Source organism: Salminus brasiliensis, chromosome 7 (assembly GCF_030463535.1).
Source record: "Salminus brasiliensis chromosome 7, fSalBra1.hap2, whole genome shotgun sequence".
Classification (NCBI taxonomy): Eukaryota; Metazoa; Chordata; class Actinopteri; order Characiformes; family Bryconidae; genus Salminus; species Salminus brasiliensis.
In genome coordinates, this window is record NC_132884.1 from 34,356,629 (window position 1) to 34,372,744 (window position 16,116).

General features: G+C 39.8%; 1 protein-coding gene across 1 annotated transcript; it reads left to right on the top strand.

The window, feature by feature from the left end:
• Positions 1-691: 691 nt before the first annotated feature.
• Positions 692-14,743, top strand: ptgis (prostaglandin I2 (prostacyclin) synthase). The gene is made up of 10 exons (XM_072684714.1): positions 692-768; positions 955-1,078; positions 3,351-3,526; positions 3,746-3,889; positions 5,059-5,183; positions 6,266-6,447; positions 9,785-9,920; positions 10,157-10,338; positions 13,862-14,013; positions 14,464-14,743. The coding sequence occupies exons 1-10, from the start codon at positions 692-694 to the stop codon at positions 14,606-14,608; spliced, it is 1,443 nt and encodes a 480-aa protein (XP_072540815.1). The 3' UTR covers positions 14,609-14,743.
• The last annotated feature ends 1,373 nt before the right edge of the window (positions 14,744-16,116 follow it).

Here is a 16,116-nt window from a genome sequence, read left to right on the forward strand (position 1 = left end):
TTCTAAAATCAAGGCTATTAAAAAGAAGTTAAGTAACTGTCTCTACTGTCCAGGACAATTGTGGAGCATTGCTGTGAGGATTTGATTGAATTCAGTGACAAGAGTGTTAGTGAGGTCCCCAACTTCCCAACTCATCCCGAAACTACTGGATGGAGCACCATCCATCATTCCACTGCTACCCCTCTATTTCATGCCTGGCATTAGGCATGGTGCCAGTAGGTTCCTGATTATCTGAGGGACTAGACAAGCTCTTGAAGTGTCAGCAATGGGTACACTTCAAAGTAGCTGAATGCATTCTACAAACATTTCGGATATACACATATATTTATAGCGTTATTATTTGACATAAGGTTTGTGTAAAGGGTAAAAGGGTACTCTACTTATGCAATGTCTCTTGTGACGCATCTTCAAATGATACAAGTGTAAGATTTGAGATTTATGAAAATGTCGTGTCACCTTGAGGTCACCACGAATTCAGCCTGTATAGCCTGAGTGTCTTTCCTCCCTCTCAAACACGCACATACACACACTCACACCACCCGCCTACTACCCCTCCCTCACACACCTCGCTCTCCCTGGGTGTTTCGTAAACTCTGGTGACGCGACCTGAGCTCGGGTTCCTCCTCATTTAAAGGAGGCTGGAGAGTTGACTTCACAGTTTCTCTGAGAGCTTTAACCCGTCGTATCCAGAATGGTTGTGACCACAGCAGCCTTGTTCCTCTCAGCCCTTTTCATTCTCACGCTCCTTTACATCTCAAGGCGCACAAGGTGAGTCTCCTGCTCCTCATTATGCAGCTGTAGCACCTGAGAAAAACTATGAGCTCAAACTCAGTCAGCTCAGAAAAATTCACCGGTTTGACTTATGTTGGTTGTTGGTGGAAACTGGCTCCAGCTGCGAGCTAGCCAGAGCCACTGGGTGATAAAGGCACAGATTTGTTGTTTGCTTTGGTAAAGGAAGAAGAATGAGCCCCCTCTGGACAAAGGGCAAGTCCCCTGGCTTGGCCATGCTCTGGAGTTTGGGAAAGATGCTGCTCAGTTCTTAACGAGGATGAAACACAAGCATGGAGACATCTTCACGGTGAGATTATTTGTAGCCCCTGGGCACTCGTCTGGATTGGGAGGTTTTGTGCATTTCTGGACACTTTGTTATGTATATCTGGCTCCTAACTATTGCATTGAAGATAAGGCCCAAGAGTGTTAAGTTTGTACTCATGGCAGGGATGCCGACTGTAATATTATATATATAGGTGCACTATATATGGACGCCCCTTCTAACAAATGCATTAGCCTAGGGGTATAAAGCCCCCCATAATTGAGCTACAGAACAGTGGGACTGTGTTCTCTGAAGTTATGGTGATCTATTTAACTTTTGGGATGAGTTGAGGGGTTGGGGGTGAGGTGGGCATCACCCAGCATCCTGACCTCACTAACACAACTCTTGTTGCTGAATGCAATCAAATCCTCACATGCACCAAAATCTAGTACAAAGCCTTCTTCCCTGGGCAGTAGAGACAGTTACTCCAATCAAAGCAGAATAGTTTTTTAATAGCCTTGATTTTAGAAAAAACTATGAATGAGCAGGTGTCCCAATACTTTTGTAAAATGTATATTGTTACTGTCACACAAAAACATTGTATCTCCAAAATAGTTTTACTTTATTGATGTATAGTAAGTGTATGTAATTCAGAGTTTATGATGTTAATGTTTTTAGATATTCAGTAAAAAAAAAACAGCTTTATCATAAAACAGCTATAAGCAATGTTAGCAAAATACCTCATTTATGAAGAATATGATTATAAGAAACCGTCCTGTACTCCCTCAAAAAGGGGCCCGCAATAATCGGAGGTATTTATTTTTTTGAGCAGAACACAATAATTTAATGACAGATCAAAAATCTTGTATGTCCAAAATGGCAACAAGAATCTAAAAACCAATGAGAGTCATAATATTTTGGCACAACTTAAAGAACAACCGCAACAGCAAAGATATGTAAACCATCTGCCTTGTCTGCCTTGTCTTTTCCTTATCTAATCACTACAGTAGTTGAACCAACTATTCAGGTTTTCTCCACAGCTGCACCCCGAATGATACAGTGTGCTAGCATCTGTTGTAGAAACCAGCTTTTACACCTGTCGAGGCACTATTTCTTAACATCATCAAGAACAAAATTCCTATTAGTCTTCTCATCTCAGTGACATAGCATGATAAGCTCACCGGACAACAATTTGTCACATGCATCACTTTGTTATGTGTCCAAGAAAGGATTACAGCAGTCTCTTGAGATTCCTGGCTATTTTATTCTACTCTTCCCTAGATGGAGCACATTTCAGTTAGGGTTGATGTGTGTCTATTTCACCATTCCACTTGCTGTTCCAATTGTGAGGCCTGGGATTGAGGTTTGGTGATTTTTCAGGTCAATTAAAATGTCCCAGTGTTCCATCATTCCTGTTGAACTACACCCCACAGTCGTCATTCCGGAATTTGGGAGTGGTACGGTTGAGTTCTGCTTGGAGTGTGGAATCTCAAGAGACTGGGGGTGTACAGACAATCAAGCTCTTTCAGTATCACTTTTATTTTTTGCCAAAGCAGAAAAATGCAGGACAGTATGGCCAAAAACAATAAATATGTCAGGATTATCATCATCATAATGATAATCTTTTTATCCACTTAGTCCAGTTTATGGTTGTGGTGGCAATAGAAAGAAACCCAGGCATCCCTGTGCCCAGTCGCTTCCACCAGCAATTCCTGACGGATCCCTGTGGGCTCTCCAGCCATCCGGCTGACATAATCACTCCAGCAGGTCTCCGGTCTTCCTTTGGGTCTCCTCCAAGTTGGTTGTGCCTGATAGCCATCCAACAAGAGGAAACAAAGGGGCATCCTTATTAGTGTATGGGCAAGAAAAAGTTTTACATATTGTGATACAAAGGTTATGTGTATTGTTATACTGTAACCTTGGTTTTTAAAAATTGATCAGTAAAATAAAAAAAAACATTTAAGGCCACCAGATTACCTTACACTCTTTAAATAGAGGTGCTACAGAGGGATCCTTGAGTGATGGCATAGAAGAACCATTTTTATGAATGGGAATGAAAGTTTTAATTGGTAAATAACCACAGCATTGACTTCTTTAAACCTTTAAAGCTTCTTCACATACTTTTTTTACAAACATTATTCTTTATAGAACCAAAAATGGTTCTTCTATGGCATCACCTAAAGAACCCTTTCTAGTTCCCTTAATTTTAAGAGTGTACTTTTTGAAGTTACAATTTCAATCATCATCAAACAGTGATGTAATGAATCTAGGACACAATTTCTGCTTTTACAATGTGATATTCTGGTGTGACCTGTAGGTTTGCGTGGCTGGACAATACGTGACTGTACTTCTGGACTCCAATTGCTACGACACTGTTCTCAAGGACACACACTCTCTGGATCTGAGGCGTTATGCTCAGGTTCTAATGGAGAGGATATTCAGCCTTCGTTTGCCAAATCATGACCCAGAGTCTGAGAAGAAGATGGTGGAACAGTAGGTGTTAAGTCAAGTCAAAATGATGACAGCGGTTGTGAATAGAATTTGATTTGTCACCAGTGGCAGTAATGATATCCATCCATCAGCCAACTAATACAGTATCCTTCAATGAAGACTGAGGAACCTGAAGAACTCACTCATTTGAATAAAATGATTGAAGAATATGAAGATATTCAACAGATCATTTATGTGTGATTGTTTTTTGTGTGTTTACAGACAATTTAAGGGAGCCAGTCTTACCCAACTCTGCAGCTCAATGCAGAACAATCTCAACTTCCTTCTGGCATCAGAAACCTACCGAAGCCCAGCCGAGTGGAAAAAGGACAGGCTCTTCAACTTCTGTTACAGTTTGCTCTTCAGGTATGCTAACTTTTACTGCTTTACATAATGGAGATGTGTGTGTGACACTTGTTAAATCTGCTTGCACATAGACAAAGAATTTTCCCACCCATAAACGCAATAATTGAGGCATATACTCTCATACCGCTTACATAACAGAAACCCTGAGTGTCGGCTCATGCTTTTGCAGGGTGTGGCTCTGCTGTGTTACACATGGTGTTATTTTAGGTCAGTGGTGCGCTATAGTTGAGTAATGCAGCAGTGACAGCGTTCACTGTGTTCACTGTGTTCTTATCACTTCTTGTGAATTTAGTGATGCATTAAATATAATTAAGGAGTAGTCCTGTTACTTGTGTAAAGGTCATTAGGGGAATGTCTAGGCTCCTCACAGATCAATTGTGATGCAGAGAGCTGACATGTGATTGTAAAAGAATCTTTTTTTCTGTACAGAATGTCTGTGTGACTCTACTTTGTCCTTTTAAGGCAAATTATTAGTTATTATCTATTTACTTTTATTAATAAAACAATTGGAAGATTTTGCAGTGGGGCTGCAGTGAAAAAACATACCCTCCCTAGTAGCCTTGACACAGTTGGCAACTTGAGGTCAGGTTGCAGACATAGCATTTCACATGTAGGAATTTACCCAATTCAGCAGCAAGAACCATATTGAAGCGTCTTCAGTACCTAAAGCTAAATCTTTCTCAATGAGCTGCTCAGGGCTTCCACTTGAACTAGCTTTCAAAGCAGGGGGAGCTGGTCAGATATTTTGGATTAATTCAGAATTGTTCACGGAGATGCAGCTAAGAATCAGGTTTTCCCCCACCCCTAAAGAATGTGTTCTTGATGAATCTGCAGTGATGACCTGGCAATTTGCATATTGAGAATAATGTTGTAAAGTAATTCCATAATATTTGAATGCATTTGCATTTGTATTTGTTATATAATGTGCTCACTATTGTTTTGTTACGCCTATTGTTATTGTTTGGCCTCTTACGGCTTCAATTAATTGTCACAATAATTAGTATATAATTTGTATAATAGAATTACTGCTGACAGACCTAATGTTAGTAGAGTCAGAAATCTAGGCTTATTGGCTTCTAAGTATCTTGATTATCTGTCTACGTATATTGTGTTTTTTATCATGTGCTTTTTTATACCTCTCCTCCCCCCCTTCTCGGTTTTTCGTGTAGGGCTGGCTTTCTTACCCTGTTTGGCACAAAAAACAACAACTGTGCCGAGTTAACTGAGGTTTATGAGGAATTCCGGCGGTTTGACAAGCTTCTAGCTAAACTGGCACGGCCTACTGTGAAGAGAGGTAAATTCACTGCTAGTGGTTTTTAAAGTCACCACCATTTGATAGAAGGTGGGGTCTTTGTAATCCAAGATGAATAGGTGTTCCTCTTCTGGAACATAATGTACCTAATTGCATGTTTCCCCAACATTGGGCAAATCTAAACTGTGTGCATGAGTGTGGCTTCTGTTTTTTTTTTTTTTTTCGGTACAAAAGCAGATTCATAACAGATTATTGAAAATGATAAATAGGCGTGTACTGTTCTGCAGTGCCGTATTCAATCTAAAGACTGAAGATCTGTAATGGTATAAACATCTAAAGAGCGGTCTCCCTGGTTGGAGAGCATGCTGTAAACCAATCCAACACAATTCATACAAACCAATACTATTGGTTTGCGATGCTAAGTTAGCTTTTAATTACTTGGAGCAAAAGAAATTACAATGATGAACCATCTATGTTTTATAAAGAACATTTTGTGTGTGTGTGTGTGTATGGGGGGTTGAAGAACCTTTTGAAGGTATAAGGTATGTTCTTCACCACTTTAATGGTTCTTCACACACATACATTTCTTTTACAAAATTACCTTTTTTATGTGTTATTGTTCAAAGAACATCTTAATTTTATGAGTTAAACACTCTTTTTGGTGTAGAGTGCTTTACAAGGTGTGGATTCAACCCTAGTCTGTCTGTAAAATAGGAGGCAGTGAGCACAACCGCAGGCTAAAGGCTAGAGAAGCCAGGGACCGGGGGTTTCTGGTTCAATCCCCTGGTCCGGCAGTAAGTGGGGGCGAGGGCAGTGAAGCAACAGTACTTTCTCCTCCCCCAGAGTTCATGGTTTGGTGCCCTTGAGCACAGCAGTTAACCCCCAACCGCTTCCTGGGCGCTGAGGTGCCTGCCCACTGCTCTGGGTGTGTGTCCACTACCACTGATGGTTTAAATGCAGAGGGTAAAATCTGTTGTACTGCTGTGGAATGTCTATAAAGTGTTTCTAACACTAACCAAAGATACACATTTAATTGGGCAATAACATTGTCACTGAAGTCAAAATCAGAGTATGATGTAACGAGAGTGCCCTGACAGCATATTAAAATCAAATCTATGTGTAAGGTGAGAAGACAGTGGCCAGCTCGGCACGAGAGCGACTGTGGGAGCTGTTGTGTCCAGCCTGGTTTGCTAAGGGAACAGAGTCACAGACATGGTTGCAGACCTACCTACAGCACTTGGACAAGCAGGGTCTGGACACACACACCCAGCGACGAGCCATGCTGCTCCAGTTGTGGGTTACGCAGGTGAGTTGTGTGTATATGCCTCACACACATAAACCCATGCACAACTACATACCACAAAAGCTCATCTTTTACATACACTGTGATGGAATTTCTCCAACCGATTCCCATTTTTACTCTGAAATCAGGTGGAACAAAACCAAGGAGCACAGAGTGCAAGACCAAGCAGAGTCAAAATTCCTATCCTCTGAGGTCACGTGTTTGCTTTTAGAATGAACTTCCGTGGAAAGTGTGTGTGCTGATAACTCAATCCATGACCGACTCAAAGAACACATAGCAACAGAAACATGTGACCTCTGAAAGGTACACTTGAGATGCTGAGAGTATTATGAAATCCACTCTAAGAAATCAAAGCTGGTTCGCAGTACAAACACATGCTGATAGAGTTCACACTCCTCTGTTATTAAGATTTGAATAATTTTGCTTTCTTTTCAGATGACCTGTTAAAAAACTACCCATTTGGATATTGTATAAATCCTTCTATAGGCAGATCAGACAGACAGATCAATATGTAGATAGATAGATAGATAGATAGATAGATAGATAGATAGATAGACAGATAAACAGACAGACAGACAGATAGATAGATAGATAGATAGATAGACAGACAGACAGATAGATACATAGACAGACGGACAGATAGACAGATAGATAGACAGATATACAGACAGACACACTGATAGATCACTTTTTTAATCCCAGAGGGGAAGTCACACATTACAGCAGCACAAAAAGCATGAAAATAGCGATGAAAGAAAAACTCACATTATAATACAGAGATATAAATAGAATGAGGCAGAAAAAATGAAATTATTGCACAGAGTGCAATCATATGAAATTATTGAAAATTATGAAAATTGAAAACATGTCATTCTTAGCATTTTGACTCAAGAGAAGCAAGTCTGCAGAAGAGTTTGATTTATGAAGATTTCAGTTTAATGAAATGATGATTGTTCTGCGTTCACTGATCTTTGTGAAAACATAAACTAGCCCTACATTGTAACATTTTTACATGTTTTTGATTTTGATACAGTCTTTAAATACAAATCAGATGTAAATGCCATTCATTATGGAACTATTGAATTAATTGCATTATTATTATTCAATCTAAAAAAAAAAAACAGTAACTCTGAACATAAATGTTAGTCATGTACATTCCAACTAATTTTGATATTCAAACTGCAAGGGTTAAATAACAGGTAGGGGCAGTGGTGGCTCAGCGGTTACAGCGCTGGGCTATTGATAACAGGGTTGTGGGTTTGATTCCCGGGTTTGGCAAGCTGCCACTGTTGGGCCCTTGAGCAAGGCCCATTACCCTCTCTGCTCCCCGGGCGCTGGAGTTGGCTGCCTGCCGCTCTGAGTGTGTGTATATTCACTGCCACAGATGGGTTAAATACGGAGGACACATTTTGCTGTACATAGTACAGTGACAAATACGTGCACCTTTACCTTTGATTAACTGTAATATTTGTGTTATTTGTTCTAGAACAGGAATAAATAACACAAATATTAGCAGAAATCACATTTTTCCATTAGCATTTAAAATCACTGGTCTGTATATTTTATGTCTTCCTATGATAAAACAAAAACATTGGAGTAGTCATTTCCGGATTTAAATGCTGGATTCTCATTAGACCAAGTAATCGAGTGCTTGAGTACACATCCCTAGGAAACATATGTAACCATGACACAAAGATTATAACTGAACCAAAGGTCTTGGCTGGATCAGTGCTCCAGAATTTCTAGCAAAACAAAGAGGATAATTCTACTTCAAACTGAACGTCAGTAGGGTGGGAATTGTGTTGTAACACACCCCTCAACCACATGAGGGCAGTATATGTTAAACTGTAATAAAGCAGAATCAGAGCAAATTGGGAATGTTTTTTAATGCAGCTGCTCACAGCCTGTCTGTTCCGAGATTGTGAAACAGCAAGTCACGGTGACATATTACTTTAAATGGATCTGGGTGGATGTCATCAAAATGATGAACACTTTGAAACTCCAACAGACTGTGCAGTCAGTGCTCGGGGATTTCCACAAATAAACTATCAGCACAGACGCTGAGTCACAGCAGCTTTATTGACAGAGTTGGAGAGAGCAGAGCACTCTCAGTAGCCACTTTCAGACTGACTTTGTCCTTCACTGGCATGGCCTGTCAGCAGAGAATCACCTCTGAGGCCTGCCACAATTATTGCAGGACAGGTTCAAGGATGCAGTCCTGCGAGGATTGACAGCAGTGTCAGAACATCCGTTCTGATTCAACTCAAACCTTTAACAACTCAGTGTCATGGCTGTGTTGAAATCCCATGGATGTGGACATGGATGTCACCCTGTTTCGTTACTTGTTTGTCTGTGTAGGAAGATGATTCAGTGTTCTCGGACATTCTGAGAGAACTGTCCTTCTGACAGGTCATCATTAGTAACTTAGCAAATTGAGGAACTGAAACCAGGAGCTGCTCAAAGTGCTGTTGAAATATTGAGCTGTCAGGTTATTTACTATAGGATCGGTTTACAAGCTGCTCCCCAAAGTGACGAAACCTTTCATGGAGCAACACAAGATTGATGTTTATGAATTTGCAGCCATACAAAGTTTGAAAGACTGAAAAACTACTCCAGATAAACTAAGGCCAAACACTGAGTTGGTGATGCATAGTAGCTATAGTAGAGATACACTATGTGTCCAAATGTTTGTGGACATCCCTTCTAATAAATACATTCAGCTACTTTAAGGTGCACCCTCATTGCTGATAGAGATGTGCAAATACATGTGCACACATACTCAGCTTGTCTAGTTCTTGTAGTGATGTATTGTCAATAAAATAGAACATCTGGAACATGAATCTATTGAATGCAATGACACCATGCCTAACGCCAGACATGGGCTAGAGGGTCTGAGGTCCCCAGCATTAAGCTGTGGAGCAGTGGAACTGTTCTCTTTGGAATAATGGTGCCCCATCCAGTACTTTGGGGATGAGGTGGGGTGTTGATCATCCAACATCCCAACCTCCCTAACGCTTCTGTTGCTGAATGCAGTCAAATCCTCACAACAATGCTCCAAAATCTAGTAGAAATCCTTCTTCCCTGGACAGCAGAGTAGAGACAGTAGAGACTCAACATCAAAAGCAGGATAAACCCTTTTAAAACCCTTGATTTTAACAAAACAATGAATGAACAGGTGTCCCAATACTTTTGTCCATATAGTGTATCAGATATGATTAAAACAGCAGCAGTGGTTCTACTATAAGTCAATCATGCTCAGGTTCTTTGTGTAGTGTGTGTACTGAGTATGTCTGTGAAAGCATCTGATTTTGTGTGTGTGTGTGTGTGTGTGTGTGTGTAGGGCAATGCAGGTCCTGCCGCGTTCTGGCTGCTAGGCTTCTTGCTCACCCACCCCAAGGCTATGAGAGCAGTGAGAGAGGAGCTGCAAAGCTTACAGCACCTCCCTCTGGACGAGAGAGAGAACACTCCAGTATTTAGTGAGTCTCTATGGGGGTATATTTACATAAAAACGACCTCAAGCTTTTGCTGTACTCTGAATAAGTGCATGCATAAATCTTAAGGCTTATATTATATAAGGTTAATATAAGGTTATATAATATAAGGTTATATTAGCACCACTTGTTAAAGTTCTATTTTGCTCTGCTGATGGACATGAAATAAGAAATGCAGTATGAAATGTAGCAGTAAAAGCCACTTTCTGTGTCGTTTTCAGACAGTGCCCTGAAGGAGACTCTGCGCCTCACCGCAGCTGCCCTCATTACCAGAGATGTGGTACAGGAGAAAACGGTTCGTCTGAGCAGCGGCAGGGAATACACTCTGCGGTGTGGAGATCGCCTGTGTATCTTCCCTTTCCTCAGCCCACAAATGGACCCTCTGATCCACTCGGAACCAGAGGTAGCCTTCATCCTCACAGTTGACCTATTTGCTTTTTCCTGACCTCTGAATTCCACTTTTTAAATAGGTCATTCTCAGTTCTAGCACTTTAACCAGTTCTGCCTACTTGGGGCCACAGTCTTAAAATACAGGAGCTTCAAAGGGTCCTTTGTCATGCAAAATCTCTTGTATCTTCAAAATGGCTATTTTACAGGAGAAGGGAAAAACCCTCTTAACTTTCAATGGAAGCTGATGTAAAAAAGATTTTGGAGCATTTTCTATTGGTCCATTTATCATAACCTAAAATCATGAAACTGCCATATTTAAAACATGGGGGAAAAAATGCAAAAAAGGAAGGTTTTTGCATGAAGGCAATGTTACTATATGTAAAATTAGGAACTGTAGTATGGGGTCATATATTAGCCCTTGCAGTTTAAGAGGGGGTTCACACAGTATATGGTTTTGTGCAGACGAACACATTAATTTCTAAATGTTTTCAATGGGAGAGACGTGTTTTGCATGCTGCTCTAATTCTGCAGTAATTCTGCGCTGTGCTTGGTAAGGCAAGCCTTCAGTGATAAGTGGAATGGGGGACAGATTAGTAGCTTTAGCGCTTCACAGGTCCAAATCACAACAAACAAAAATCACCTTTTTAAGATTGTTCTATCTAATAACAGTAAGTTAGACTGCCTATATGTCCTGAACCATAGCTTGCTAACACAGCTGACTTGACAGTTAGAACACTGCTGTAGCAAAAGGGAGAAGTCTCAGGAAACTGTCGCCATCCAAAAGGTGCATTGCATTTAGTGATATGAGGGTTAGTGAGGTCAGGATAGCATCATACCTGGCATTAGGCAGTATGGTGCCAATAGGTTGATGTTTATCTGCTCCAGAGAGCCCTATTCTATTAGCAGTACTTCTCTACAGGGACTAGATAAGCTGTGTGTTTGTGCATTTGCACACCTGTGTCAGCAATGGGTGCAACTTAAAGGAGCCGAATGCATTCATTAGAAGGTGTGTCCACAAACATTTGGACACATAGTGTGTTTATTATTTTGAGAGATGTCCTACTGCTGTTCTAAATCCAAAAATAAGTCATCGCTGGTTCACATAAGATATAAGACTGTGCATCCAGCATCCAGCTTCAGGCCTGTAGGGTTGGTGCCCAGTGCTGTTTGGGGATTTCTGTGCTCAAACACACCCACTAAACCTGTCAATTGTAAGATGATTTAAACCAGGCTTGTTGAAAGAATGGAAGAAGGGACACCGGCCTTCCAGTTTAAAGACTACAATTGATAACCCTCATATACAGAACCCTAAGGCCTCTCACTGGACATATCAAACACATTTTTATGATATGCATCGACTGTGATGAAACTGCATTGTAACCATATTACCAAATATGGCAAAAATGGTAATGTACTAAGTTCATTTGTTTTTCGTTTGATTAATAGCAGCTTTAACTTTAAACCTGCATCTCAGTTTTAAACTGTATACTGCAGCCAGTTGTATTTCTTAGTTATAAATAAATATATCTAATATTTACATGAATAATGACAGGATTTCTGCATAAACCCAATTATGAATTATTCTTATTAATCTTGTAGTGTTTGAAGTAAATACACCACACACTGTGCTAAGTTTCCATAAGGATTAAGACAGCACAGTTAATTTTTCTCATTCTCAGCTCTGACTCCACATTAGTCATACACAACTGCTGTGATTCACTTCTCATCCTAGTTTAAAGAAGCCATCATTCTCATTTATTCAATCAGAGCAAGTGTTTTCTTCATGCCAGGTTTATAGTGCAGGGGCAAAACCAATAGCTTGAATTGTAAACAGTGTTGTGCATCTTTGTTATAGAGCCTGGATTATGCTCTGGAAAGGCCAAAGGGCTAATCTAGAAGGTTTTTTGGGAGGATTACTGAGTTAGTACTGTCATTGACCCAGGAGAAATTGGCAGGAGAAATGGGGAGGGATGGCTTATCCTCAGGGCCGATGCCAGAACAGAGGTCATGTTATGGCTGGGGTATTAGCTGCTACAACTGCTGGCTATGTATGCTGAATGCACTGTATGGCTTGCTTTAATATGGGTGGATTGATCAGTGCTTAATGAAAAGAAGATACTGATTTAAAAGCAGGCAGTACATCTATTTAACATGAATAAAATATAGCACATCAACACAGTTGTTCTAAAAGGAAAGTAATTTAAAAGTGTGGTGTTGGTTTAATGTATTTTATCAATCTGTAATTTTATTCCTGTTTGAAATAAGTCAGATCAACACTTAACAACTTATGTGTACTCAGATCACTATGAACGATGTCTAAAAACAGTTAAAACATACTCACACTTATATAAAAAATATATATATAGAGAATTAACAATAAACTCAACTTAGGTTAGTCAAAGGTTCCTAACTCACAATGGTCAATGATACATACAGATATGCATTTTACCTGATTACTGTTTATTCCCATTTGTAGGTTAGAAACTATCCTGTTACATGATGTCCCAAGCTAGGAGGTTTTTAACAATGGAGCACTGAGCCTTTGCTGGGATCTCCTCTTACTTGATGACCGCAATTAGACCGTAGAGCCACTCCAGAGCTGTTCTCTGAAGAACCACAGTTCTTTCACTGTTCTTTCTTGGACAGATTTGTACATAGCTTCACGGCTCTAAAGTGGCGTGACTGTCTAACTGCCTGCTTTTCAAGAGGCAGTAGATCATAAGTTCAAATCTTTTAAACACCACAGCCCTCCATGGTCAGGAGTCTGACTATGACAGTGGCAGGTTTAAAAGCTTTCAAGTAGGACAGACTAATGTATGTATTAATAGGCATTTTAGGAGGTGACTCTTTAGGTGACTTTCTCTGCCATGATGCTCACACAGCTCAGAAAGTACCCATTGGATTGGTCATATCTGCTGTTATAAAGGAATTATGGGTAATAGGGCATTGCTAAATCCAATTTATAGCCACCCTCACTGAACGCCTTTATAGGGGTGCGTTGAGAACACTCCTTTAGATTGGCAGAATGAGAAAATGGACACTCTACAGTCTTGTGGTCTTTTTTACATTTACCTTTGAGGCATTTAGAAGATGCTCTTACACAGAACAACTTAAAAAAGTGCTTCACTGTTTACGTATCCTTAGAAAATATCCTTAGATAGTTTGAATTGGCTAGAATCTAAAAGATAGCTCAAGCTAGATGCTGCTAGATCACTTTGCCCAAGTACTCTTGGTAGAGGTACAGAGGTGTGCCATTTGGGACTGAACTTGAGAACAGGAAGCCCCCCTCCCATGTAATAGGGGGAGTTCTAACCTGCATATAGAAATAAACAGTAAAGTAATGAAGGGGACACTGACTAAACATCTTACACAATATTTAAGCAAATTCAGCTGCATGAGCTGGAAGAACTAAGTGGACTAAACTAATTTGAGTCTGTACTTTATCAAGTCAGCTTGTGTTTAGGCTGTTAGAATGAGCTTCCTTTCTGAAACCTTCTTCAGACCTGTATCTGACCCTGTATCTTCTTTTCTTTTAGAAATTCAAGTTTGACCGCTTCCTGAATGCTGACAGGGCCGAGAAGAGCGAGTTCTTTAAGGAGGGGCTGAGGATAAGATATGGCACCATGCCATGGGGAGCCGGGAGCAACTTGTGTCCGGGGCGCCATTTCGCTGTTAGTGCTTTAAAACAGTGAGTATGACCACTTGTCAGAACAAGTGTCCTCTATTAATTGTATACTTTAATACAGCCTCTTCTGGGAAGGCTTTACACCAAATCTTGGAACATTGCAGTGAGATTCAGATTGTATTCAGCCACCAGAGCATGAGTGAAGTCACTGTTAGATGCTGATGTTAGATGTTTAGTTCTGGATCATTTAATGGCACTGAAAATCATGCCAAACATGTTCAGTGGAGTTCAGTGGAATGTTGCATGCACAACTGAATACCTGTGTCAGCATTTAAAATACACTATTAAAAAATAAAGGTGGTTCTTTCAGCGCTGCCATAGAAGAACCACTTTTGGTTTTATAGAACTTAGAAACCTAGAAAAGGTTCTTCAAACTCTTCACACACATTTTACCTCAGCTTCTTGGTTTGACTGCCTTTTTTTTTGACTGTCAAAAACTTTTTACCTCTCTAGATTTGTCTTCATCATTTTGACGCAGTTTGAACTGGAGCTGTGCGATCGCAATGCAAGCATTCCACCGGTGGACTCTAGCCGCTATGGGTTTGGGATGCTCCAACCAGATGGAGATTTGGAAATCCGCTACAAAACCAGGAAATGATTCCACAACATCTCAAATCCAATCAGTGTTGTACATAATTCAATAGCATTGCTGTTTATTTAAATATCTGCTTTTATATGTTCTTCTTTTTTGTACACTTGTTTTTGGTAAAATCTGTTATTTATTAAAATAATAAAGGCTGTCTTGTTTTAACATGAGAAAAATGCTTCATCATCAATAAATCATAAATTACATTTCACTCTTTTTTTAAACAAGAGACGTAAATGTGACGTGTGGACATGTTAAGAGATAAGCATATTCATCTGAGAGCACTTATTATACTTATTATAATTTAAGAGCATTTGTTAAGCTTGGACATGCTTAAGGCACAAGATTAGCTGAAGGGACCAAGTGCTTTTATGGCAGCTCATTAAATTGTTCCTGTCCAAATCATCGACACGTTAAAGGAACAGTTCAATAGAAAATCAATTTAACTCACCTTCCTTTGAGGCTTTGAGGACACTGTATGACATCCTGTTTCTTATAAAAGAGACAAACAAATGCTGGCTAACTAAATTGGTTGTGGAATACACAAGCTGGATTGTTTAAGTTGAGCTTAAAAACATTAATAAATTAGCTGCAGCTAAAATGTATTAAATATTTTGTATGATGATGATGAAGATGAAGTCTGTTTTCCTCTCCCTCCATTTATTTATTCATTGTTTATTTCCATATTAGAACCTCAGACTGGAAGGCTTTTAAAAGTGGAGGTCTGAGCTTATCCGAGTTCTCACTTGATAAGCAGGCAGTTAGACTGTAGGGCCGGTCTAGAGCTGTGGGGAAAAAAACACAGTTCTAAGTACATTTTCCCTTTCCATCCTGTCTTGGACACAGATATGTATGACTTCACATCTTTATGGAACTACTGTCTAACTGCTTGCTTGACAAGAGACAGGTGATCGCAAGTATAAATCCCAATACCCAATGTTATATAAGTTATACTCTACAGATGGGCATAAACAGTAAACTAATTAAGCGCTCTTATGCATTATCTAACGTTTACTAATGGTTTAAGCCTCAAGTTGATGTGTACTGTTGAGCAAACGGAGATGCAGAACTAAGAAATGTGAGATAAGAGAATGTTTCACTCAACTAAGTTGAGTTAATTCAAAAAACACCCTGTAATCAGTTACTGCATCAGTTTAGATTGGACTGATTTCATAAAAAAATATATATATTATTTACACAGACATTATATTTGTTGTATGATGTATGTGATGCTATCTATATACTGTATAAAACAGTGACTATATTAGGACTAAAGGTGAAATTGTGTCCATTTTGTTGTTGACCAAACCATCTGACTTACCCCCCTTAATGAGTGGATGCAGTGTTATCCCCATAACTGTCCAGTATCTGGTTACTTCATTAATACTCTACTTTTCTCTCGTGCCACGGATTTCCCACACCACGCTATGTTAGTACCACATCTGGTGTGAGAGGGTGAGCAGAAACTGCATATTTGATTTGTAGCTGAACTGAATCTTCTAAATCATCTCCAGTCACTT